At 38.9% G+C, this 27,193-nt stretch overlaps 1 protein-coding gene across 1 annotated transcript in view; it reads right to left on the bottom strand.

The window, feature by feature from the left end:
• The window catches only part of LOC138838639 (zinc finger protein ZFP2-like), a 46,688-nt gene that overhangs the window by 16,777 nt on the left and 2,718 nt on the right, over positions 1-27,193 (bottom strand). The window contains 5 exon segments of the mRNA XM_070038040.1: positions 8,719-9,099; positions 9,182-9,433; positions 12,275-12,433; positions 15,236-15,294; positions 20,197-20,323. Coding sequence (XP_069894141.1) covers positions 8,719-9,099; positions 9,182-9,433; positions 12,275-12,433; positions 15,236-15,294; positions 20,197-20,323 — 978 coding nt within the window.

Here is a 27,193-nt window from a genome sequence, read left to right as displayed (position 1 = left end):
CCTGCCCAGGCTGACTTTGAGACCCGATCTTCAGATCTCACCCTCTTGAGTACGTAATATTACAGGTGTGATCCACCAGAGACTCACATTGTTTGTTTGTTTTTTCCAAGAGGTAGTTTTGGAGTTTTATTTATGGGGTTACTGTCAAATCTTGCTTTATTTTTTTTTTCTTTTCTTTTCTTTTTTCTCAGCAGTGAGTCCTGAACTGTAGGCCTGGGTGCTGTCACTCAGCTGTTCAGCTCATGGTGAGTACATTACAGATTGAACCAAAGGAACATTTCCAACATTTTGCTTATGTGGTACTGAGGAATTAAACCCAGGGCCTTATGCATGATAAGCACGCGCTCTACCACTGTGCAATCTTCCCAGACCAGTTACTGTCAAATCTGATGCCATGAAACTTTCCTCCCCATCTCTCTTCTCTTCTTTTCCCTTTTCCTCTTTTCCCCTCCACTCCACTACTCTCTTGTCCTCTCTCCTTCCTTCTTTTTCCTGACCTTTTGCTTCCCTTCTCTCCCTCCTCCACTCATCTTCTTTTCCCTTTATATCTGAGATGAAGACTTGCTAGTATCATTACAGTTAGGTTTCTAACTTAGAAACACAGTAATAAACATAGCTCATGGTTTTCTTGAGCTACTATTGGAGCTTGAACTTCAGGTCTCATATTCAGTCAACTTCCTCACTCACTGTTGGCACTATCACTTGAGCCATACCTCTAACCTGTTCATTAGCTGCTTAGTTTGAGTTGTCTATCCAGGCTGGCTTGCAGACCTCAGTTTCCTCCTTAGTAGCTAGGCTAAAATGACAGTCTGAGCAAGAAGTACTTGCCTTGATTTTTCTTACTTCAACATTTAACATTAACACTTAATTGGATAATACAATGAAATAGTTTATTGTTTCTGGTTTATGTAGAGTTATTTTGCAACCTAAACTGAAATAGTTTATCTTTCAAATTAAGTGTTGTATTGTTTTTCTAACAACTGTACCTGTTCTACCTGTGGTAGATTTTCTTCACTAAGCAGATCGTTTATGCTGGAGGTATTGTTTTATAATTAATGTAATTTAATCTTATTATGGAGGTGATGTATAGAGAGATATGTCATGAGTGAGGTAAAAAATACCCTTCATTTCATACAGTGTCTTCCATGCCTTCATTCTCTCCCAATCTCTCCTTCTTATCTCTACTCTTGAGTTGTATATTTTACTTTCATCACACTATTTCCCTCACATTCTATGACTCTGCCACACCCACCAGAAGATATACATGTGAATACACCATACATAATTGAAAGCAATTGTTTTTATTTCACAAGTGAAGTAGCTCTCTTTAATAAATCACAATGATAGCAGACATACATTTTTACATATTCATTCTAGTTTCCTTCTGTTTATTTTACTGTTAGATTATTAGAAACATATTGATGGATTTTTTTGTATTTATATCATAGATTTATTTGTCATACTGATTTCTATACAATCTGTCTTCAGATCTATTGTCAGTGTGTCTGTCTTGGTAAATATAACTGCATAGTGCTTTATAAACAGCATTTAGTAAAGATAATGCTATCCCTGTCTGTGTTTCTAGTGACCATTTGTCTAGTTATACAGTCATTAAAAGGAAAATTACTTCTCCAATCATAATGACAGATTAAAGAAATTATCATTCTTTGTCTTTTTAATCATGTCTTTGTAGACTTTACTTTTCAGAATAGAACTTGTTATACAGACTTATAATTTGCCTGTTATTATCAATGCTCCGTATCTGTGGTAACACAATTTGTGCTGAGGTTCCTTTCCTTTCATATTATGACTACTTGTATTTTTCAATAATGATTGTTGCTTATGGTATGTTTATATTGATTTAATTTTATTTCTTGATAATTAATGTATGTCTGTTTGGCTTATTGAGTTTTTTGAGTATGTTTTCTTCTGTTCAAATCAGACAGTACCTGATATATTTACTATTTTTATATTACAATATTAACATGGTTTCATTTTAGTGATTACTTTGCTATTTATTATGTTTGTCTCATCTGACATGTATTTCTTAGTTTGCTTTCATGCAACTTGCACACATCGTTCTATACCATGCAAATCACCTCTCATATAATCTCCAGAGAATCTTCTATACACTGCAAATCACCTCTGATACCTATTACAATTTAAATCCTACTAAATAGTTGTTACAATTCATTGTTCATAGGATAATACCAGTTTTTTCAAAGATTGCATGTTTACTATAGGTGCCATACTTTGTCAAGTCTTTGGGTTTTATGGTTTGTTGAATCTGTGCAACAAACAAATATGTAACGCCTAAAATATTCCTTTAAAAATGTTACTGTAGGGTCTGGAAAGGTGGCTCAGTGGAGAGTGCTTGCCTTGCATGCATGAGGCTCTGGGTTAGGTTGCTCAGCACCACATAAACAGAAGAATCTGAAAGTGGTGCTGTGGGTTCAGGAGTAGAGCAGTAGCCTTGAGCTGAAGAGCTGAGGGACAGAGCCCAGGCGCAGAGTTCAAGCTGCATGAATAATGAAAAGAAAAAACATACCACAAATAACATAGTGCATATAATAATATTTAAAGGTGCTGGACACAAGTGTCTCAGGGTAGTAAACCTGAGACCTGAGGATTGAGATTTCATCCAGCCCTTTCAGAAAAGTCAATGACACTCTTATCTACAATTAATCACCTAAAAATCCAGGGGTAGAAATTGATAGAGGGCTCCAGTGATAGATCATTAAGATGAAATGGTCAGGGACAGCACTCAATGAGATCAATACCTAATATTGGTATATTATACTGGGTTATATGGAAATAAATTCTACTTTTCAAAAGTGGTTGGAATTGTGCAAAAATGCATATTGTTCAATAAGTAATGAAATCAATGAAATCAATCGAGTAATCAAGTAATGAATTCAATACCTGGCTTATGTAACTTTGACATACATACATGCATCTATGTGTATATATATATATACACACATATGTATATGTACATAGATGTATATATGTATATACATGTATATATACACATATGTATATATATGTATATATACATATATATACATATATATGTATGTATACATATGTATATGTACATATATATGTATATATATAGACATACATATGTATATATGTACAGATGTAGATGTGTATATATCACCTTTACAATAATTTTTTTTGGGGGGGGGCTGGTTGTAGGGCTTGAACTCTGGGCCTGGGCGCTGTCCCACAGGTCTTAAGATCAAGGCTAGCATTCTACCACTTGAGCCACAGCGCCATTTCCCACTTTTTATTTTCTTTTTGCTGATGTGGTGCAGAGGAATCGAACCCAGGGCCTTAGGCATGCAAGGCAAGTGCTCTACCACTGAGCCACCTTCCCAGCCCCCACAACAATTTTTTAAAAATGCAAAAACAACAGAAACATACAATAAGTTCTCCCATGAATGTAGGTAGCATTTGGAGCCCAGTGGGTGAGCACACAGTAAAGGAGGTGAATATGGTTTAAAAAAAATGTGTGTGTGTGTGTGTTTGTGTGGTGTTTATCAATGAAACTTGCTGACATTGGGTTTTTTGTTTTCATTTGCTCATTTGTTGTTGTTTGACATTCCTGGGGCTTGAACTCATGGTGTGGGAACTGTTCCTGAATTTCATTATGCTGAAGCCTACCACTCTACCACTTGAGCTACAGCACCAGTGCTTCTAGGGGTGTCTGGTAGTTTTTCTTGTTTGTTAGGTATTGAAATATCAAACTTAGTGCTCCATGTATGCTAGGCAAGCACTTTATCACTAAACCACATTGCCAGCCCCATCCACACTGTTTTAAGAAGGGAGGCAGAGCTGGGAGTGTGGCTCAGTGGTACAGTGCTTGCCTTGTATACATGAGGCACTGGGTTCCACTCCTCAGCACCACATCAGCAGAAAATTCATTGTGACTTCTCACCAATTAAATGCCAGAAAACTAGAAGTGACATTCTGGCTGGAAGTGGTAGCATGCCAGCCTTTAGTGAAAAGCCTAGGGAATATGCCAGGCCCTCCCTGAGTTTAAACCCCACAGCTAACAATTAAAAGAAAAAAGAAACAATTAGGAACAAACAAAAACCTAAACACTTGCTCATTGCCTTTGTTCTTCTATTTTTCCTTGTTCTTGTATCTGTATACTTCATATCATTCCATTTTCTACTTTCTTCCTTTCACTTTGGGGGATTGAACCTTGGGACTTGCACATGGAAAGTGGATACTACATACCAACCTATTCTTTCTTCTTTTAACATAAAAAGTCAGCTTATAGGACAGGCAAGGTAGCAAAATGGTACAGGGCTTGCATTGCATGAATGAGGAGCTGGGTTCTATTCCTCAGGTCCACATGCACAGAAAAACCTGGCAGTGGTGCTGTGGCTCAAGTGGTAGAATGGTACACTTTAGCAAAAGCAGCTCAGGGACAGCACCTGGCCTCTGAGGTCAAGCCTAAGGACCAGCAAAACAAAAAGTCTGCTCATTTAGTCAATGCTTCCCCTGCAATTTAAAAGACAAACTTACAAGTAACTTTCGTTCCCTTTCAATACTACTGTCCTCATTTCCAGTGAGTGCAGGGGCCGCACACAGAAGAGACTCTCTACCTCTGCTGTCACTTTTAAACTACTGTTGTACAACAGTAAGCAGCAACACATACATTTCTGTTCGTGTTATTTTGAACTCCATGGGCTTTGTCAAGGTAGGTAAAAATAAGTGAAGGAAACCTTTCCTTTTCATTTATTGGTTGTGATTGTAATGGATCTATCTTGCTGAGGACTTAAATCTCACACTCCTGTCATTTGAGTTCTCTCTGAACTACTTTTCAATTTGTTTTCTTCTTAGGACACACACACAACACACACACACACACACACACACACACGCACACACACACGCACACACACACACACACACACACACAAATATCCTGAAGAATTTTAACTAGTTCATCAGACAATAGTTTTATTACCAATTCTTCTTGTCCACAGCAATTGTATCATCTACATAAGACAAGAGAATTACATTAGGCCACTGGCTTAACTTGACTAACAGGTCCCTGTGTCAACAGTCAGCCCTCCTGAAACCTGGGCACACCATGTCCCATGCTAGATTTGCCATGTGGTACTGGTGGTGTACTGATGGGTAGCACAGGCCCTGTTCTGGCTCCTCACTCCTGTCCCAAGGGGCTTGCATATTGCATGAAGACTTTGTCACTGTGCTCCTCTCCTCGGCTGGCTCCTCACCAATCTTTTCTTTCCTGTACCTTCCATTTTGAGTTCTGGCTTACACTATGAGCCCAGCCAACTTCCAACACACCTGATGAAGTCTCCACATCAAACTTTTGGTAACAAACATTTAAGTTAGAATGAACATATAAAGATTTGGCTTGGGTTTGCTCAGACCCCATGGACAAGTGAAGAAAAGATGGTTAGCTGTGGATGCTCCAGGTAGTGATCTTCTCAAAGTACTGACAACTCTATAACAGGGACTTCATACAAGGATGTTTCTGATCAAGAAACCCGAACAAAAAAATATTTAAAAGATCTTCACAATTCATTGAGGAAACAGAAAAGAGAGGTTAGGGTAACATATTTCTCAAAGGAGCAAGAAAAATGTACACCTAATACTATGCTAATTATGGGAGGAAAAACAGTGGCATCTATCTTGGCTCTAGAAATTCTAAATTTAGGTCAACCTTTGTGTTTCTGTAAAAGAAGACAGTACACTTGTTGGAAGCCACATTATGGAAGATGGAATACTGCAGTGTTTATTACACAGCTAGCAGTCTGCATGCAGCCTGTTGTAAAAATGACTTGTAGTCCACAAATAGAAAGCTTGGAAACAGGACAGAAAGGAAAAAAAAAAAAGAAGTAAAACAACAACAAGAAACCAATCAGCACAGAGTGCTGAATTGGCACACTATGATAACCAGAGACAAGCCAGGAGACAGGACACAGGACATGATCACAGAGACATGTACCATAGCAGCTAGTGCCACTGCTGGTCCAGCCTAAATAGGGCCTAAGCAGGAGGGAGGTCTACAGGAAATTCCCAGTCACTGGACTAAGAGATTGAGTAACATATCAACCAAATTCTCACCCCTGCTTCCAGGGAACCAGCCACACTTATCAGTTGGGTGGCAAGTGATGAAGGAGGTATTCCTTGCCCCTGCATGAAGACAAGATGCCAGACCCCACCATCCACCATGTGTCCAATAGGGCACCAGCCAAACCTGACCTCCTTACTTAATATGATTGAAATATTAAGTCAATTTATAAAATGTTACAGCTTCCTTATAATTTTGTAAACAGTTCAAGAATTACCTTTTGTAAAAGCCATTTTTCTTGAGCCCCATCTCTGAAACAATAATTCTCACATTCACCAAAAATTAAACATTCTTCTTTTGAATAGTTTATTTCTTCCTTCTTCCTCATTCCTTCCCTTCCTCTTTCCCTCTCTCACATCACTCCTTCCTTCCTTCCTTCCTTCCTTCTTTCTTTCCTTCTTTCTATCATTCCTTCTTTCCTTCCTTCCTCTCAGGGCCTAGAAGTGATGCTGTAACTCAAGTGGCAGATGGTTTTATTTTTTTGTTAACTTCAATTTTTGTGAGAGGTTGATCAATATCTTTGTGTGCTCAATTATTTCCCCTAATATCCTATCTACTTTGGCCCTCTATGAGATAACACAGGTGCGACACATCATCCACACTGGTGTTTTGTAATAGCTTGCTCAGCAGAACAACTAAATAGGCTAAGAGTGAATCGATCACAAGTTGCTCGTGATAAAAGAAAAGAGCAAGCACTGAAGACACTTTGGGGTTCTCCCCCAAGGCACAATGCAGATTCTAGTCTTTATTAATCTATCATATTTTTAAATATATATTTTATTTTAAACATACTGTACAGATTGGTTATACCATTATGAGTTAGGTCATGAATACATTACCTTTTGAGCATTGTTACATCTCTGAGAAAGACTTTACTACTATGTATGTACTGCAACAAGGACTAATGTCTTCCTTTAGATCTTTCATTCAAAAACTGAACTGGAATAAGTAAGTCATTTGTACTATAACGCATGGATCACACATACAGAGGAAGACTTAAGGGAGCAGTAGAAATATGGTTGTTCTCATGTTCTTGCCTAGAATCATAACAGTATTTACTTATCTATTGTTCCCATAAGCATGTTGGAGATGATCTGAATCCAGTCCCAAAGGGCTAGAGCTCATATTTCTAAGAAGAGTTTATCAAATAACCTTGACACGCCATTCCTTAGTATAAAAGACACAAGTGAATTATTTCAATTTCTTAATTCCTTGTCGAGACAGGTTGTTTCTACATGCTTTGGATAATATTGAAGGACACCATCCACACTCAACATAATGACAAATGTTGGTTCAAAGAGAGCTGAAGAATGAAGAATGGTTTCCCATCACCCATAACTTACCTCTGCCATGGAGAATTTCTCTGTATAATTTACAGAGGTTTTCTGAGAAAGATTTTCCTACATTGGGTTTCTTTCCTGGGTGAATATTTTAATAATTGCTGAAGGTTGGCTTCTGGTTGAAAGACTTCCTCTCATGTTTATATTTACAGAAATTCTGTCATGTGTCCAGGTCTCTGATACCGGTACAGATTAGACTTCTGGCAAAATGTTTTCTATACTCATAATTTCTCTCCTGTGTATGATCTCACATATGCTGAGGACTCAGTTCCGATTGAAAGTCATTTCACATATGTTCTATGCACTACTTCCTTTTCTCCTATGTGAGTCAGTTCTCTCATGAACACTGAGATATTCCTTTCAGGTCAAAGACCTTCCACATTTGTAATATTTTTTAGATTTCTCTGCTGTGTGTGATATGAACTTGGATCTATGAATACTTAGTATAGGACTTTCCACATTTGATATATTTGTATTTTCTCATTTGTGTCTGTCCTCTGATGCAAACTGACTTAGGAATTTTACTTGAAAACCTTTCCATTTTTTCCTACATATGATTTCTCTCCTCTTTGTGTGTGAGAGTATGTGTCTGTGTTTCTGTGTGTTTTTGGGTGTTCTGTGATGCACTCTGAGCTGTGTCTTGTAGTTCGAGGACTCGACATCTGCTATATCATAAGGTCTCTATCCTGTATTGGTTCAGTATTGCAATTTCAATTTTCTTACAGATCAAAGACTTTCCCCATTTGGAACAATCCTAAGTTATTTCATTTGTGTGAATCAACTTCTGTGTGTTAAACTGTGAACTCCAGGTCTTTCCACACTGGTTGCATTCATAAGGTTTCTCTCCTTGTGTTCTGTGATGGATGTTAAGGTTTGCATTCCAGATGAAAGAATTGCCATGCCTACTACATACATAACATTTCTCTCTGGTGGGTTTTTTTCTGGTGGACAGAAAGGTGTATGTTCTGGGTAAAAGAATTTCCACATAGGTTACATTCATAAAATTTCTCTCCTGTGTGTGCTCTCTGGTGGACAGTAAGGTATAGCTTCTAGCTGAAAATCTTTCCACACATATGACATTCATAAGGTTTCTTTCATGTGTGTTTTCTGATGGACAGTGAAGTTTTACTTCCAGGTGAAAGCCTTTCCACACATGTTATATTAATAAGGAAGGTTTCTCTCTTGTGTGTGTTGTCTGGTGGCAAGTAAGGTATGACATCTTGGTGAAAGACTTTCCATACGTGTTACATTCATAACGTGTCTCTCCTGTGTGTGTGTTCTCTGGTGGCGAGTAAGCTTTGATTTCTGGATGAAACACTTTCCACACAGGTTACATTCATAAGGTCTCTCTCCTGTGTGTGTTCTGTGGTGGACAGTAAGGTACTCCTTGTGGGTGAAAGACTTTCCACACACATTACATTCATGAAGTTTCTCTACTGTATGTATTCTCTGGTGGCTAGTAAGATAGGCCTTGCAGGTGAAAGACTTTCCACAAATGTTACATTCAAAAGGTTTCTCTTTTGTGTGTGTTCTCTGGTGGACAATAAGCTTTGATTTCTGGATGCAATACTTTCCACACACATTACATTCATAAGGTTTCTTTCCTGTGTGTGTTATCTGATGGACAGTGAGGGTTGACTTCCAGGTAAAGGGCTTTCCACATAAGTTACATTCATAAATTTTCTTTCCAGTGTGTTCTCTGGTGTCTAGTAAGATATGCCTTGCAGGTGAAAGACTTTCCACAAATGTTACATTCAAAAGGTTTCTCTTTTGTGTGTGTTCTCTGGTGAACAGTAAGCTTTGATTTCTTGGTGAAAGACTTTCCACACACATTACATTCATAAGGTTTCTTTCCTGTGTTTGTTATCTGATGGACAGTGAGGGTTGACTTCCAGGTAAAGGACTTTCCACACAAGTTACATTCATAACTTTTCTCTCCTGTGTGTGTTCTCTGGTGGGTAGTAAGATATCCCTTTTGGGTGAAAAACTTTCCGCAAATCTTACATTCAAAAGGTTTCTCTTTTGTGTGTGTTCTCTGGTGGACAGTAAGCTTTGATTTCTGGGTGAAACACTTTCCACACAGGTTACATTCATAAGGTCTCTCTCCTGTGTGTGTTCTGTGGCGGACATTAAGCTTTGATTTCTGGGTGAAACACTTTCCACACATGTTACATTCATAAGGTTTCTCTCTAGTATGTGTTCTCTGGTGGACAGTAAGTTATGCCATCCTGGCGAAAGACTTTCCACACACATTACATTCATAAGGTTTCTTTCCTGTGTGTGTTATCTGATGGTCAGTGAGATTTGACTTCCAGGAGAAGGACTTTCCACATAAGTTACATTCATAAATTTTCTTTCCAGTGTGTGTTCTCTGATGTCTAGTAAGATATGCCTTGCAGATGAAAGATTTTCCACAAATGTTGCATTGAAAAGGTTTCTCTTTTGTGTGTGTTCTCTGGTGGACAGTAAGATTTGATTTCTTGGTAAAAGACTTTCGACACACGTTACATTCATAAGGTTTCTCTCTTGTGTGTGTTCTCTGAGGGACAACAGGGTGTGTATTCTCAGTGAAAGACTTTTCACATTGTTTATATTCTTCAACTACAGAAGACACATGAGGATTATAGGCAGCACACATCTTACCAGGTTCACTGAAAACACCCATTTTCTGACACCCAGTGACCTTTTCTATCCTCATCCCTAAGGAGTTCCCATTATTCTTAATCAGTTCTGACTTCTGTATGGAGCTCAAATGAAAACTTTTTATAAGTCTCACTTTTTCCTCCTCTGGGTTACTATTCATGACTGCTACTTCAGAGCGATATTTATTGTGACTTTCCTGGCAGGTGCTAATCACATCCTCCATTACTGGGACATCTAAAATGAATAATAGAAAAATAGACAAAAACATAAATGAGACCCACAAATTCCTTACGATAATGATATTTCCTCACATTCTGTTACTAGATTTTCAAATATCAAAGCATTGCTTTATGCAGAATATATACTTTTCTCTGCACTGTAGTAATTAAGAAAGTAGTACTGACATTTTACAATGCAAAATAGCGTTTTTCTGTATTTCAGATTATTATATGTTGTCCCAGGAAATATTTCCTGAAATTATTCATCTCCATACTCTTAATGCTTCCATTCTGAATCGCCCTCTATGCCCAGCACCACTGATAAGAAATTGTCCCCATCAGAGGATAGCAGCCCTAGCATACTCCTATTTTCCTCCTACCTGCATAATACTAGTTTAAAAGAAAATGAGGTCTCCTTTCTACATTTCTTATTCTCTTTTTCTCTTTAGGAATGACTTCTCTACAGAAAAAGGGAATTGCTAACACTACCTACACTGGCACACCAAATTCAGTGTGCCTCCACATGAATTCTGGATTGACAATTCCTTGAGACAAAGGATCACCTAGTTCTCTGCCACACATGACTCAGGGGCACTAGGAATACTACTGCTCTGTACCGCTGAATATAAACAGACCCACTGGGCTCTGGATCCATCATCACCATTCAAGATGCTTTAACTCACCTGTAAAATTCTTGTCTGAGCCTTCTCTTATCCATGGTTCTGCACCTTGCTCCAGCTTCACAATCAATTCAGGTTTAGGAACACAGTGCCCTGTGAATAAGAAATAGTGGAGAACAATTGCTCTTGCTGGGTCATCATTAATGTAAGGTCGCAGACATCCTGTTCATAAGGTTGCTCCTAAATCTGGTTTCTCAATTGTTTTTGTGAGGGGCAGTCGAGTTGTGGGGCCTGAACTCTGGGCCTGGGAGCTGTCTCTCAGCTCTTAAGCACAAGGCTAGCACTCTATCACTTGAGCCACAACACCAATTCTAGCTTTATTTCCCTGCCTATGTGGTGCTGTGATATCGAACACAGAGCCTCAAGCATGCAAGGCAATCACTCTACCCCTGAGCCATCTTCCCAGCCCATGGTTTCTTTATTCTTAATAACTCCATGGTGGAGTTTCCCCCAGCTTTGAGTTTATTGTGTCCATTGTGTGACTTGAACTCAGCTCTTTTGCTCAAAGCTAGCATTCTACCTGTTTGAGTCTTGCCTACGATTCTAGTTTTTGAATGGTTACTTGGAGATAAGAATTTCATGGTCACTTTTCCACAGTTGCTGGCTTCAAACCAAAATCTTCAGATTTCAGACTCCAGAGTATCTAGAATTCCAATCTTGATGTACTAAACTCTGTGTCAAGTTTGGCTTACAAATACACACGTTCACCTACTGATTTCCAGATCATACTGTCAGTAGTAATGTATATTCTATCTAGACTGTAGATCCACCTATAATAATTACCCCAAGTCTGGGAAGTCAGTTTCCTATTATTGGATCATACTTTAGAACATTTGTACAACTATTGATTAGAAATGTTAAAGATTGAGAATAAACTTAGCTCTTGAGTTACATATAATGAAGTTGAAGTTTCCCTTACAAAGAAATGACACTTCCCATGGACTGGAATCTTTTTTAGTTTTTTTGTTTGTTTGTTTGTTTGTTTTAGAAAATGATATGATTCAAAGGCTTATAACTTTAATCCTTCATTGACGAGGTGAGATCAGAAGTGGCAGGCTTGAAACCAACCTGAGCATGGAAACCCAGAATATACCCCAAAACAAAAGCCAAAATGGAGTTGTGGTTCATGCAGTAGTGCGAAAGGCAAACAACACCAAGCACCCAGAACTGAATTTGGCTGGCTTTTATACTAGCAGTTTTTTACCTGGGAGTGGACTGGAAGATTATACCTAAATAACATAAACAGTCAAATGTCTACTAAAATAAAAGCACTTGATCTTCCAAATAAAAGTAACTTTGCTCACCCAAGGACATTAGGTTGCTATAGGTCTCCAGCATTACTTCTCTATAAAGGTTCCTCTGTCCAGGATTCAGATCCTGCCACTCCATCCAGGTGAAGTACACAGCCACATCGTCAAATGACATCAGCTTCTGTAATGGCACATTTCCATCAAGAAATTAGACCTAGGTCATGAGAATTCCAATCTGGAATTTCATTATGCTGCAGGTATGCTTTTGTCTTACATAAAATGTTTGCAGCTTGCTGTGTTATATATTCACTGGGAAAATTAAATAGCAAATTAGAAATATTGGACAATATATAAACCTGGTCATTAAAACACACAGATTGGCAGGGCACTGGTGGCTTATCCTCCTAGTTATTCAGGAGGCTGAGGTCTGAGGATCTAGGTTCAAGGAAAGCCCAGGCAGGAAAGTCCATGAGACACTTATCTCCAATAAACCACCAGAAAACTGAAAGTAGCACTGTGACTCAAGTGGTAGAGCACTCACATTGACCTGAAGAGCTGAGGGATAACAACCAGGCCCAGAATTCAAGCTCCAAGACCAATAAAAAATTACAGTTTCCCTAATGCATGCAAACACATTTCTGCTGCTAGCAATAGAGACAAGGTAAAAACTCTAAGGAGACAATAATCTGGCATGACAACAATAAGTCTAAGGAGGTGTCTGAAAAATTATATTATCATTTTTTGATAAAATTTTAGTACATTTAAGGGTAACAATGAATTAAACAAATATTTTTTCTGCATTTACATATATTGCTTCACCCTAAATCCTATTTAGACTTTCTATTAACAGGTACTCTCATCAGCAACCAGAACACATTCAGGATATGACATGGAATACAGAACATAGAACATTACTAGACCTATGAGAAGCAGTGTCCACATAAATATTAAAAAATACTCACAATACTCCAGAAAGTAGCTAATGATTTATTTTTCCCATATAAGATTTGAGTTCACACATAAAAATATCCTAGGTTAACCATGTTTGGTTTAAATACTAAATATTGAAAAGTGGTCACAGATACCCTGATATTTACATCCTATGTAAAAAAAGAACTGCTACCATGAGGTTTGGTAAACTTTGCCTACATTCTACAATACAAAATATATGTGGGAGGGGAATAAAATATTCTTTACAATATTTTCATTTTAATAGGCTTCATGGAAGGTGGAGGAAAATGTATACAAGCTCAAGGAATACTCAATATGAAAAAATGATGAATATGAACAAATGCTCCAATTTGTCACATATTCCTGAGTCATTTCTCCAGTAGATCCCTAAGGATATATTTGCACTTATGTTAGTTAATAGCAAAATTCCTCAGAGATCCAAATCAATTCCTGAGAAATCATCCGTGAGATTTTGCAACAAGTGATATTTCTAATAAAGAACACCTTGTCACTGTATTTTTTTTTTTTTTTATCAAAACCAGTTCCTATCCTATGCTGGCAGTGAATTAAAGTATTCAAAAGTAGTGGGAAGGAAAGACAAAACAGAATACCACATCAAATGAAGTTAGACCAAAGATAACAGAATCAGGAGAAAACTGATTTTCTTGTAGTTTATAAGCTGGGCGAAGGAAATACTTTTCTGTGGGGAACTCTGAGGTTGAGCCAAGGGGGAAAAGGTTTGAGAGGTTGGAATTCGAGCCTGACTTCAATGAGAACACTGAGAGCTGGCCACAGAAGGGATAAAAGAGAATTCTGGAGAGGATTAAGAGACTGGAGGGCAGGCCTTTTCCTTACTGTTGGAAAGATAGCATCTGAAACTGAGCTGCTGTTCACCTTCAAGGCTAGGTAAGGTGAACTTCATGTCTGCATTTTATCTGGGAGCCAGTCTTCTGTCTCAGGAGATTAGGAAACATGTTTTCCTCACAACCTGTTGTGGCTCTGATTGTACTATTAATATAGATACTTCATTTTTGCATGTTATCAATGGTAATCTTCCCTGTGTGCACTCAAGGAACTATGCCTGATTGCTGGCACCAAGGGACCAAGTGCCAGAGGGCCTTCCGAACCCTGGTTTTCCCTAAGTCTATCTGTTTATGTTTTTGTGATTTTCTAAGTTTGTTTCTGGAATCCTGTAGAACTCTCTAGGCAACAATTTTCCTATACAATGGGTAAGAAAAATGTCAAACCTAAGAGCCATGTCAGCAAAGTAAAACTGATCACTAAGAAAAACTAGCTCACAGATAGATCATTTGAAGAAAAGAAAAAACTGAGAGACATATGGAGGAAAGAGAAAATGAGAAAAGTAAGAAAAAATGATAGAAAGATAGATACAAAGAGAGAGAAAGAGAAAAATAACCAACACTAGTGAGTAGAAAATCAAAAATAGACAGATAAAATAGAGGAAAGAAATTTTGTGAGGATACTTTAGAAAACAAACAGGAATTTGTAGAAAGACCATAAAGTTTAGCAACAAATATAGACTAAGTTTCAAGTAAGACCAAGAGCATGAAGTCGTCCAAGTACTATATATGGAGAGTAATTTAAGTACATATAGGTTAATCATTCCTTAAGAACACATGAAGGTATGTATGACCACACTATTTCAGCAATTCCAGGAAAATTTCATTGAAATAGTTTAATGTTGCTCATGAGGATGTGATCTGTTTACAAGCTATCCATCACCTTCCATAAGAAGTAACCTGCTGGGTGTCATTACATCACATAACAGATTTGATTACATTTTATGACAACATGAAACCTAGACATTCTGAAGCCAATCTGCATTCAACTTAGAAAGAATATAACCATTTAATCTGCTAAACCTACAAGCAATCTTAATCTGATAATCTATAAGCCATATGAATATGGTCCTGGGGCTGAATCTGTGTGGTTGGACTTGTTGTAAATTCTTGAACATCTTTAGGTTCATATAATGGAATAAAACCAAATGAGAAATAAAAAAACAACTCACCAGAGATCCATTCATTCTGTCTTGCTGCTGACAATGAGCAGAAGATTCTGGAAGCACGGCTGGGATACAAGACAAATGATGTATTCAGAAATGAATCTGTGAGACTTTCGGCCCAGAATTTCCTCTTGCAACATAATACATTGGCTGGAAAACGGCAAAGACTTCTTATAAGTGAAGAATCTTTAATGTCTCGGGCAGAGCATTAAAGTCTCCAATAAATACAAATCCAGTTCATTTCATGGTAGATAGATATTATTAAACCAACTAATTTCTATGTTTATGTACATACTATATATAAAACTGAATGTTCCTACAAAAAATATTGACTAACTGAAAGCAAAAACATATCACATTGCCACTAAAAGTAATTATTACTGAATATACTTCAGGATGTGTGAACTGCTTTTTTAATGCAAAGGTATCCTAGGAATCCATTGGAATTTGTTTTCTACCTCATTCATTTACATATTTAAACATCATGGAAAGCATGTATGATGTAACTCAGTAGTTTTCACCCAAAGTTACAGAGGAAACTATGTACAGAATATATTTCTTGTGCTATACAATTTCAATAATGGTTGTCAAATGGCACATTTCACTGTATCATTGCAAACATATGCAATGATTTGCAATTTGCCATTTAACATGCTTTGGCCAAAGGAACATGAGTAAAGATGAGGTAAACCCAGGTTTGAGAAGTCCCTAATGTTCATTTTCCTTAACAGTCTTGGAAAGAACCTTGACCATCCTAAAGATACAACATAAAATACTCCATATAGGAGTGCCACACCTGAAGATAAGCAACACTTACAAAGCATACAACCTTGAGTAAGACATATTACCTCAAGTTTTCTTCTGTGATTTTTCATTTAAGGCCAAATGTCCCCAACCAACACTTTCTGAACTAGGAGGCACAGCCAACACATTAGAGCTAGCATTAACAAATCCATAGATGGGACATTTAAGATAAGTTTCAATGAATACATACTAAAAATTATAGTGGTAACCCAGGCTGAATAAATTAGAAAGAAGAGGATTAGGGATTACTATATGAATAGATATTTTCAGTCATAACAATTACCCCACCTTCCCAAACCACAGTCTCAGGTACCTTCTGATAACTAGCCTCTGGGTTATTCCTCAAGCCAGCTCATCACGACTCCTAGAAATCAGCTTAAATCTTGCAACAACACAAAGTGATTGAGAGTGATGTAGGTAAGAGTACCACGTGAATCTGGTGCTTAGGGAAGTTGCAACAATTTTTGCATAAGGCAAGGGAAACTAGCAACATCTTCCCCTTCCTGTGCTTTTCTGCTTCTTCCCTTTTGGGCTTCTCAGAATTGAAAAGGTCTGTCCATTTAGGATGGAGATTCTTATTCATAGGGTGCTCTGCTTCAAACATTGCTAGGCTTCATTCCTAAAAATCCAGGCCCAGCACTCACTACTCCAATATCCCATGTACAACTGTCTCAGGATGGTGAACAAACATCTGTGAACTCAAGCCAGGAGATTAAAACTTCAAGCCAAAAAGATTAAAATATGTCTTGGAGAAACAACACAGAAGCCCCAAATACAACTTCCATGTAAGAGGACTCAAGGCAGGCACACACCTCACAATTTCACTAGAATTTTTCCTGTACTCCTCTTCCACCTGGGCAAAGCAAATAAAATCACATAGGTTAATAGAAAAATCCCTTGGTCTTGGAGTACAAATGCACAGCTCTTGGGCTCTCCTTGTCTGCAGAATCACCAAGCTTGCTCTCAGACATTTGGGAAACAGGTTCTTGTTTATCAACCCCAGAGTGGAGAAAAGCGTGGAGGGGAAAACAGGTGCTTTGGCTCAAGTGTAAAGCTCTCCTTATGAGCTGACGAGCTCAGGAACATTGCTTGCAGGCCCAATGTTCAAGCCCCACCAACGACCAAGGAAAAACAGAACCAGAAAAAGAAACCCATGGAGGATAGACTCCAGCAGCAATCCCACAGTTCCTACCTGATTATCAGTTCCAAAGCTTAAGATTCTTTCAAGTTACAGCTCCCAAGCTTCACTGCACAGAGCTGGGCGCCTGCCTCCTGGCTCCCACCTATGGAAGGCCGAACTTTACTTCAGGGCACTTCCAGCAGCAAGGCAAAGGGAAAGAATCTAGAAGGGGCAGACTTATAACGCCCCAGGTGGGCGGGGAGGTGCATGTGCAAAAGGATCTCTGCGCCACTTCCGCCCTCCCAAAACAAAAACAACTCAGGACTTTCAAACCAAAAGCCCTCCACGGAGACTACAATTCCCATAATACTCGGCGCCACCTTGCTTCACCTCTGGTTAGAAGAGTGCTTGGATGCATTGGGACTTTTCTCTCCCTGCTGTGGGAGCTGAGTTTCTTCTTCAAAACCACTGTTTCCTTCGTGAAATATTGTAAGACCAACCAGAAAATGGATATACATGGGGAGAATTAGATGCATTGACTTTTTGGAACTTAGTTCTAATAATGAAATTGAGGTTATGAGACTGTTTCTCATACCTTTCTTTTTGTTCTATGCCTGTGTTCTGCTGAGTGTAAATTATATCTCTGTTTTGCTTTACATTGTTTAATACCTCCCTTCTCATCTTACAAACGTACTCATAGACACTGAACTTATACCGGGTCATTTTCCATTAGTGTAATGTACACATTGGCATAGAATAAGAAGATGTTTATGTACATATGCATCATAATCCATGTGTTGATTTAGATTTTGCAAAATCAAACAATTAATTTTCCAGAAAATCCCCAATTCTATCTATTAAATGAAATTGAGTTTTTGGCTGTTTCTGAATCTTGCTTTTCATTTAAGGGTTTTCTGATTTTTCTTTTTCTGTTCGTCCTGAGGCTTCAACTCAGAGCTTGGTCACTGTCTGTGAGCATTTGCTGTGCTCTACTTGGATTTCCTTTAATAATTTCTTCAGGTAAGTAGTGAAAAGTTTCCTCACAGGGATTCTTAAGATCATGGCACATTTCCCTGATTTTCCTACAAAGAGAGTGGTTTGGGGGTCAGAATGAATGCAGGTGAGTAGAAGAGTGAAGTTTAGTGTAGGTCTATGTTGATGTGAATCTTAATCATTTACAAACCAGTCTGCTTTTGTCTTCTCATTTTGATTGTGAAAATCTCTTTAGAATTTTTTTTTGGGGGGGGGGTCCGGTTGTGGGGCCTTAACTCTGAGTCTGGGCACTGTCCCTCAGCTCTTCAGCTCAAGGCTAGGGCTCTACCACTTGAGCCACAGCACCACTTCCGGCTTTTTCTTTTTGCTTATGTGGTGCTGAGGAATCGAACCCAGGGCCTCAGGCATGCAAGGCAAGCACTCTACCACTGAGCCACAGCACTACTTTAGACTTCTTTAGAATTCTTCCTCTTTTCTGATCCTAACAGTTCCTCTCAGTAGCTTTAGGCTACATATCTAGGGGACCTCAGACTTGTCTTCCCAGACCTTATCCATTAAGCTGTGGAATTAATCTTTGTCTTCTGTCACAGTCCTAACAGAGCACAAGCAAGACTTCTGTGGGACAATGGGATAATAATTAAGGAGACAGAGAGATGGCTGATGGCACAATTCTGCTATATTTCTCAAATGCTTGTGTAATATTGGTCTAAGCCCACTGTGTCAAAAAGTGCAAACAGTACACATGTATCCTCATTCTACTTCAATCTATGTTTTCCACCAAAGCCTCCTGTCACTTAAAGCCCCAGGCCAAACAGCTACAACACACACTTCCTCTAACCAAGAAAGGGCAAGGACTTGCAGCCCTGAGGGTGAGAGTCAATGGCCCTGAAGCCTTTGTTCAGTTTGCCTGCTCCTGGCAGGCACCCCAGGGTCTGCAACAGTCTCCCTCTCTCATATTCAGAGATCCTATACTTGTCTCTTAAATATTTATTGTGACTTTTGGTGATCCTTTACATACAATATAATTGAGATGGTTTGGATTGGAAAGTTTCATGCCTGGTTTTAGCTCTCCAATGTATAGGATTTCCATATCTCCTTTGTGGACCTGAATTATTCCTCATGAAAATGGAAATCAAAGGGCATATTTGGATTTATAGACTTCAACTTACAAGCACCTCTAATAATATAAAGAAAAATTAATTTCATTCTATAAAAGTAAATTCCTGAGAGGCAAGGAGAAAAGGATCAGAAAGAATTGGAGTACTTCCAAGACTACATGTGAAGTGTAGTTTTCATTGTTCAAGCCTATATTTCTGATGCATTTACTTATATTTTTATCTTTTTGTTTTTTTGTCAGTCGTGGCACTTGTACTCTGAACTTGGGAACCATCTCTAAGCTCAAGTACTCTGCCATGTGAGCCACAACACACTTCTGGATTTCTAATTGTCTCTGGAGATAAGTGTCTCACACATGTTGGTGGCCAGGCTGACTTTGAACTGGGATCCTCAGGTTTCAGCCTATTCAAAAGCAATGATTACAGACATGAGGAACCAGCACCCAACTTGCATTTCTTGTGTTTTATGTCCCAACCCTGGGGCTTGAACTCAGTGCATGGACACTGTCACTGAACTTCTTTTGCTCAAAATTATCATACTACTACTTGAGCCACAATTCCACATTTTGTGTTCCTGTGTATGTGGTAGTGAGGACTTGAACCAGGGATGCTAGGTAAGCCTACTACCACTGCTGGGGGCCAGCCACAACACCAGCAGTGCTCCAGAAGAACAAGGGGATGATAATAGAAGAGACAGAGACCAGGCCAATGGTGAATCTCTCTTTATTTCTGCAATATCCTTAGCTATAGACACTTTCTATATCTGTCCAGTTCTTGCATCACATTGTTCTAGGACTCAATGTGGCAACAACTGCAGATCATGTGAATCCTTCCTCATTCTAGTTCAACCTTTGTCCACCAAACTCCTACAGGTAAGGCCCCAGGCCCAGAAGCTAAAAGGAACACTCCCTCCTATGAAAATGGCAAGTACTTACAGCCCTGAAGGTTGCAGTCCATGGTTGTGGAGCTTTTGCTCTCACCTTGACAGTCCTGGCACCTCTGAGTCTGCAACAAGTCCTCCTTTTTATTTTGTAAATTGAGCAAATGTCTATCAGCCTGAGCCTGGAAAATGCAGCAGATCCTACATCTCAGGAAGAATGGAAGAAAAAGGAATACCAAAACAAGAAATAGGAAAATGCCTAAGAAATGGAAAAAGGATTGCTATTTCCCAGGCTGAATCTCTGTATATAATGGAGAACTGATGCAGCTAAGTCTGCAGGGTGTGCTACCTATAGGGTGGATTGACCAATATCAGATTTCTGACCCTGAAGCTGCCTAATGTCTAAGCTTAATTTATCAAAGGAGGGCTGGGAAGGTGGCTCAGTGGTAGAATCCTTGCCTTGCATGCATGAGGTCCTGAGTTCAATTCTCCAGCACCGCATAGGCAAAAAGAAAAAAGCAAGAAGTGGCGCTGTCGCTCAAGTGGTAGCCCGCTAGCCTTGAGGTGAAGAGCTGAAGGACAGTACCCAGGCCCAGAGTTCAGCCCTAAGACCAGATCCCCAAAAGAAAAAATTATCAAAGGGCCAGATTCCTCAAATATATCACTGGATATTGGCCCATATCATATTGAGGGATAACACAGACATACTAACCATCAGCATGTCACATCATTTTTTTGGGGGGGGGTCTGTTCATGGGGCCTGAACTCTGGGTCTGGGCGCTATCCCTCAGCTCTTCAGCTCAAGGCTAGCACTCTACCACTTGAGCCACAACACCACTTCCGGCTTTTTTATTTTTGTTTATATGGTGCTGAGGAATCGAACCCAGAGCCTCATGCATGCAAGGCAAGTGCTCTACCACTGAGCCATCTTCCCAGCCCCTGTCACATCATTTTTAACCGGGTCTTTAGCACGTCTACTTGATTATCAATATACATCATTGCTGTTTCCAAATCATAACACATATCACAAACTTATCTAAGCCCACCTGCATCCCAGGGCACCAGAAACATATCAAGCCAAACTATTAACATGTTGTGTTGTATATATGGTTTGGATACGTTTCACAGCAGAAGTAGTAACACTAGCAAGAACATTTAGGGTAGCAAAAATGCTGGCAACCAATATTCCAAAAAATCTGCAGCAATGGCTAAGAGCCTATAAACCTCAATAGCAAACAGAGACCCAAACTTATTATACCATAATGGTTATATCAGGAGAACAGGCAACATAAGATGATTGCATAGTAGTCTCAGAGTATTTATGCAGTTAGTGAGAACACAATTGTTCCTGCTAGAGGCATCAAAAACTACTCCACCCTTGAAAACCATACCTAGCTCTACTAACTGCATGTATGGATACATAACACAACATTGCACAGTAACTGATACAAAACCATGAAACAGGACACGTCTCTGATATAGTCTGGGATGTAGACAGGCATTAGTCCAAAAGGCCTCAGCAGCAACCAGTTGCAGATGTCAGGGTGAGCTTGTCAAAACAGGCTGACAAACATGGGGCCAGCAAAGTACCACTGATCACGTCACTCCTTGAGCCCATTTATGCAGTGCATATTGGAAGACTTCCACCAGTACAACAGTAGACAAGATGTGAAATCCACAGGCTCTCCATAATGCACATGCCCTCCATGGTGGTGCATCATTGCAACCACAGGAATCTCCGGGCATAGTGGAACCCATGAGGGGTGCACCACATCTCCTGCCAAAGTGTTATCCATGAGCTACATGTTTTCCATTCGTTCACCTTTTCCTCCAGAGGACGTCAGAACCATAATTTATCCCTGAATACCGTACCATACTTGTACCTTCTACCTCAGCATCTGGAACAGTCAATCATTGAGATGAATGAAGGAAGACGATATAATATCTGTATAACAAAAAATGAGACTTACTCTGTGAGCATTGAACAATTCAAAAATAATGTAGGAAATGAATTCTATTTCTACTAGTACAATGAACATAATACTTAGAAATGAATGTTTGAAAAATGTACCCTTGAACAATGAAAACTATGTGACATAGCTAGTCTAGGAAGCACCCATTTAGACCAGATCCTTATCTCTTTGCCTCTCAGGAACTTTTAACTCTTACAGAAAGAAAGTATTATTTTTCCTTCATATTTTATAGTTGCTCCAAAGTTGATGTCTATATATCCAAATGTGCCTCATGATCTCCATTTTAATGAGGAATAGCTCAGGTCCACTAAAAGAGGCATGGAAGGACCCATGCACTGGAGGACTGAATATCAGGCATGAATATTTCCTACACAATCCTTCCCAATCATGATGTGTGGAAAGGATCATCAACAAGCACAACAAATCCTTAAGAGAAAAGCTTAGGATGTCTGACATGAGGGAGGGAGGCAAAAGGTTTATTCCACAGTGTAATGGATACAGTTGGGAAGACAATTCTGAGGACCCCCTAGCATGCAGAAACTTCTAGGATCACAGAACAGGTAGAAAATCAAAACAACAGGATATGCAAAACAGAAAAGTAAAAACAGACTGGTTTGGATCACGTTATCAAGCTTCACATGAACATAGACCTACCCTGAACTCTATCTCCACCCACATTCACCCTGATGACCCTAGACAACCATTTTTGAAAGAGTCTTGGAGGAGGAGTACCATTTTCTAAGAACTCCCTGGGAGGAAACTTTTCACTAGTTTCCTGAAGCAGTTAATAAAAGAAAGGCAAGTACAGCACTGCAAATGCTCACAGACAGTGCCCATGCTCTGAGTTCAAGCCACAGGACCAACAACAAAAGGAGGGAAAAAATTATTAAAGAAAAGGCAAATTTCATATGCCAATAACCAAAAACTCCTTAAAATTTCATAGAGGGAATTTGGGAGTTTCTGGGAAAATAATGGGTAGAGTTTGACCAATGTATTCAATTCTAAGATTATAAAGTATGTCTACCTTAAAATTCTGCTATTTTATTCATATATATGTATATACAATATATATTATATATTGTATATACATATATGTATTAGGGAAGGGGAAAATAATTCCAGAATCAATCAGCTCAGTGTATGTAAATACCTGATCTTGTGGCTTGAACTCTGGGCCTGAGCAATATCCGTGAGCTGTTCTGCTGAAGGTGAGCTCTACACCTCCTGAACCACAAGGCCACATCCGTATTTTTGGTGGTTAATTGGAGAGAAAGCTCATGAATGTTCTTGCCTGAGTTGGCTTTGGAGCAGCATCCTCAGATCTCAGTATCCTTAGTACATAGGATTACAGGCATGAGCTACTGGTACCCAGCTACAAATACCTTTTTAAAGTGAGAGGGGAGATATTCAAATTTTTAAGGCAAAACAGCGACCTAATTTATATTCAGAGGAACATACTTTTGAACAAAAACAAAATCAATAACCATGGAGTCTCATAACCTCAATTACATTAATAAAACTACGAATTAAAAAGCCAAATTATCTAATGATCCTAATACATTTCTTTGTTTTGGTTGATCTCACAATGTTTCAGGAGGTAAACTGATTTTTCAAGAAGAAACTCACCTTAGTTCCTGCAGCTGTGTGAGAAAAGTCCCCATGCATCCATGCACACTTAGGACCAAGTGTCTGGTGCCAGTCCAAACCCTGTAACAAGCCCACTTCCTCTAGTTGAATGCATCGTGTTATGGGAATTGTAGTTTCTATTGAGGCACAGATCCTTTGAAAGAGTGGAGGGGGGGCCAGGGTAAGGCACTTGAACCTACCTGGCCACTGTTGGTGTTTTTACTTTGTAAATTCAAGTTTCTTTCCTTTTGCCTTGCTGCTGGAAGTGCTCTGAAGTACAGCTTTGCATTCTATAGTCAGAGCCAAGAGGAAGAAGCCCAGTGTCTCTTCTTCAGAGGAACTTGGAACTTGGGAGCTGTAACTTGAAGCAATCTGAGTTGCCAGCCAAAGTCTGCCCTTACCATCTTTCCCCAGTCTGAGGTTGATGATATTTTTTGGCCTAATGGAATTGTGCTGCCATTAGAACTTGATCCTGCAGGTGCAAGAAACTGGCTGAGAATCCTCTGGTTCTCTAGACAAGAAGAGTCTAGAGACTGCACCTAGAGATTCTGGCACTCACCCATGTGGCTTTATCAACTTGGTTTTTGTGCTTTGAAGCCAATGAATGGTAAACATTCCTTGAATATGTCTTATATAAACATAGTGATCTTCTTTTCACCCTCTGCACTTCCTATGGTGTTTGAAACTTTCAAAATGCACGTGGCACAGATATACTCCAATTATTGTGTCCTTTCTTGACAAATTACAATTTCTCCATTAATATAATTAGTCTATTTTACATCACTTAAAATGAGAGAGACTGGCTGGGCAGGTGGTTCAGTGGTAGAGTGCTTGCTTTGCATGAATGAGACCCTGAGTATGATTCCTCAGAACCACAGAAGCAGGAAAAGCTGGCAGTGCACTGTGGCTCAAGTAGTAGAGTGCTAGCTTTGAGTTTAGGAGCTTAGGAACAGTTCCCAGGCTCAGAGTTCAGGCCCCACAACCAACAAAAAAGGAGAGAGAGAGAGAGACTTCCTATGTATGTATTCCAATTTAATTGTTAAAATATAATTTGAATATAATACAATGACCTTGATATATGTGTGCTTGTCCTGATACTTGAACTCAAGGTCTGGAAAATGACCATGAAATTATTTGGTTCAATGATAATGTTGTACCACTTAAGCCACACCTCCCCTTCCAGCTACTTTGGCTATTTTATTGGAGATAAGTCTCTCAGACATTCTTTTACCAATGGCTTCATTTTGTGACCCTTATAGGGATCCATCATGTGCATCCCATGGGACCAGATGCAGGCACAGGAGAAAGATTATTATAAGGTTTACTAGAAGGACCATATTTCCCAGGAGAGGGAGCACATGCATGTGTCTGTCTTCAGGTAGCCACAGGAGCTGGGGGCAGGAAGTTAGGTAGGTGCATGCTCAGCTAGGTGTGGGTAGAGGGAGGGAGTGGTCAGCAGTATGGAGGGAACTCTAGGTCTGGGAGGAGCCCAAGTCTTGGAGGAGCTGAGGAGCAAAGGTGGGGATAATATTAACTTTCCTCAGATCTCAGTCTTCTGAGAAGCTAAGATTACAGCCATTAGACCTGAGAGCCAAGTTACAATGTCCTCTTTTAAATTCAGATTATATTCTAATAAAATAAGATGAAATAGAAAACTTGACAATTTTAAGGCAGATTGTTCAGTCACTAATGTAGATGAGGACAGTCCAAATCCCCAAACACACAAAAATATCCCACTTTGAAATGTGTAACACTCCTCATCTTAAGTATTGTGAATGTGAACCTTTAGGCTACAATAAATACGTTTTAAGATTTCTCTTTTTTTTTTTGGGGGGGGGGGTCTAGTCGTGGGGCCTGAACTCTGGGCCTGGGTGCTGTCCCTCAGTTCTTCAGCTCAAGTCTAGCCCTCTACCACTTGAGCCATAGTGCCATTTCTGGCTTTTTCTTTTTGCTTATGTGGTGCTGAGGAATGCAACCCAGGGCCTCTGGCATGCAAGACAATCATCTACCACTGAGCCACCTTCCCAGTTGCACTTTAATTTTTCAAAGAAAGAAAATATTCTTATGATGTAGAAAACCCCAGTACTAATGTGCAAACACTTCTTTTAAAAGATTCATATTGTGTTTCCTATCAAAAACAACCTCACTGAAGTAAACAGAATAAAATTTTACTTTTTGAAAATGTCACTGTAAAGTTCATATATTTTATATTAACAATTACCATTGTGGGTAAATGGGGGAAAAAAAACAGAACGAGGATAAAAGAATTTTCTGTGTCATCAACCAACAAGTATAAGCAAAAGCACATCCCTATATAAGTTGTTTCATTTAGATTTTATGGATCTACATTTTGGTGTGTATTTTCTGTTAATATTGTTTAGTAACACATAAGTTTAGTCTTCTGTGGATTTGTCATTACTGGATACTTTAATGTTCTACTTGATTTAGGAATGTTTCTTCTCCCAAAAGAAGGCTTTATGCTTTTCCAGCCCACCTATCATCATGTTCTGAGCAGGAACTTCTAGGGTAAAATCACACAGGTTCTTTCTGACTCTCATTTGGCTTCTCTCCAAGCCATGGTTCCAGAATCTTTATTCATTGTCAACAGCAAGAAAGAATGGCAGGATCTCTGATGAGATTCTTTTACTTCTCACTGATTGACATTCCATTTTATGAATCTAAGTGTTTACAAGATTGAAGAACATTAAAAAAAAAAAAAGATTCAGCTTCAGGAACATGTTTCTAAAAAAGCTAAAGATGGCTTAGAGATTTAGCAGATTATCAAAACTTGCCTTCTCAGTTAAGAGCAGATTTGCTTTAGTTTGTTTCTCATTTTTTAATGTGAGGACAAAGTGGTCCCACTTGTTATGTGATTCAATGACACCTAGGAGGTAACTTCTCATGGAAGGTAAAGGTTGGCTAGAAACTGGTCAGACATCACATCCTCATACACATTAGACTATCCTAATGAAGTTTTACTAGATTTGCTGAAATGGTGTGTGCAAACATAACTTTGATTGTTGTACAGGACTGAGTGTGTTATAAGTACTTCAATTGTCTCTGTAAATACTCTAGGACTGCTTTGTGGTATTTGTCTTTCTTGAAACTTAGGCTGTATTTTTGATGGTATTTATAGAAATCTCTGTTTTTCTCTAAGGTATGTACAAGTGTAGAAGTGCTGGACCATATTTCAATGTTATTCTATATTAAGTTCTTTTTAGGACACTTTGCGTCATCTTTGATACTTTTACATACTTGAGAGAAATGCATCAAGGTTCACATTGTTGTCACAACTTTCCTAGCTTTTGTTGGAGTTTGGAAGGATTTTTGGTGTTTTTTTTTTAAACTATGGCCATACTAACATGTGTAAAATAGTTATTTTATTGTAATTTTGATTTGAATTATTCTCATGATGATTGATTCTACTTTTATATTTTAATCAGCTATTTGTGT

The sequence above is a fragment of the Dipodomys merriami genome, unplaced genomic scaffold, assembly GCF_024711535.1.
Source record: "Dipodomys merriami isolate MVZ:Mamm:240054 unplaced genomic scaffold, mDipMer1.0.p SCAF_286, whole genome shotgun sequence".
Lineage (NCBI taxonomy): Eukaryota > Metazoa > Chordata > Mammalia > Rodentia > Heteromyidae > Dipodomys > Dipodomys merriami.
This window is presented reverse-complemented; position numbering and strand designations above follow the sequence as displayed.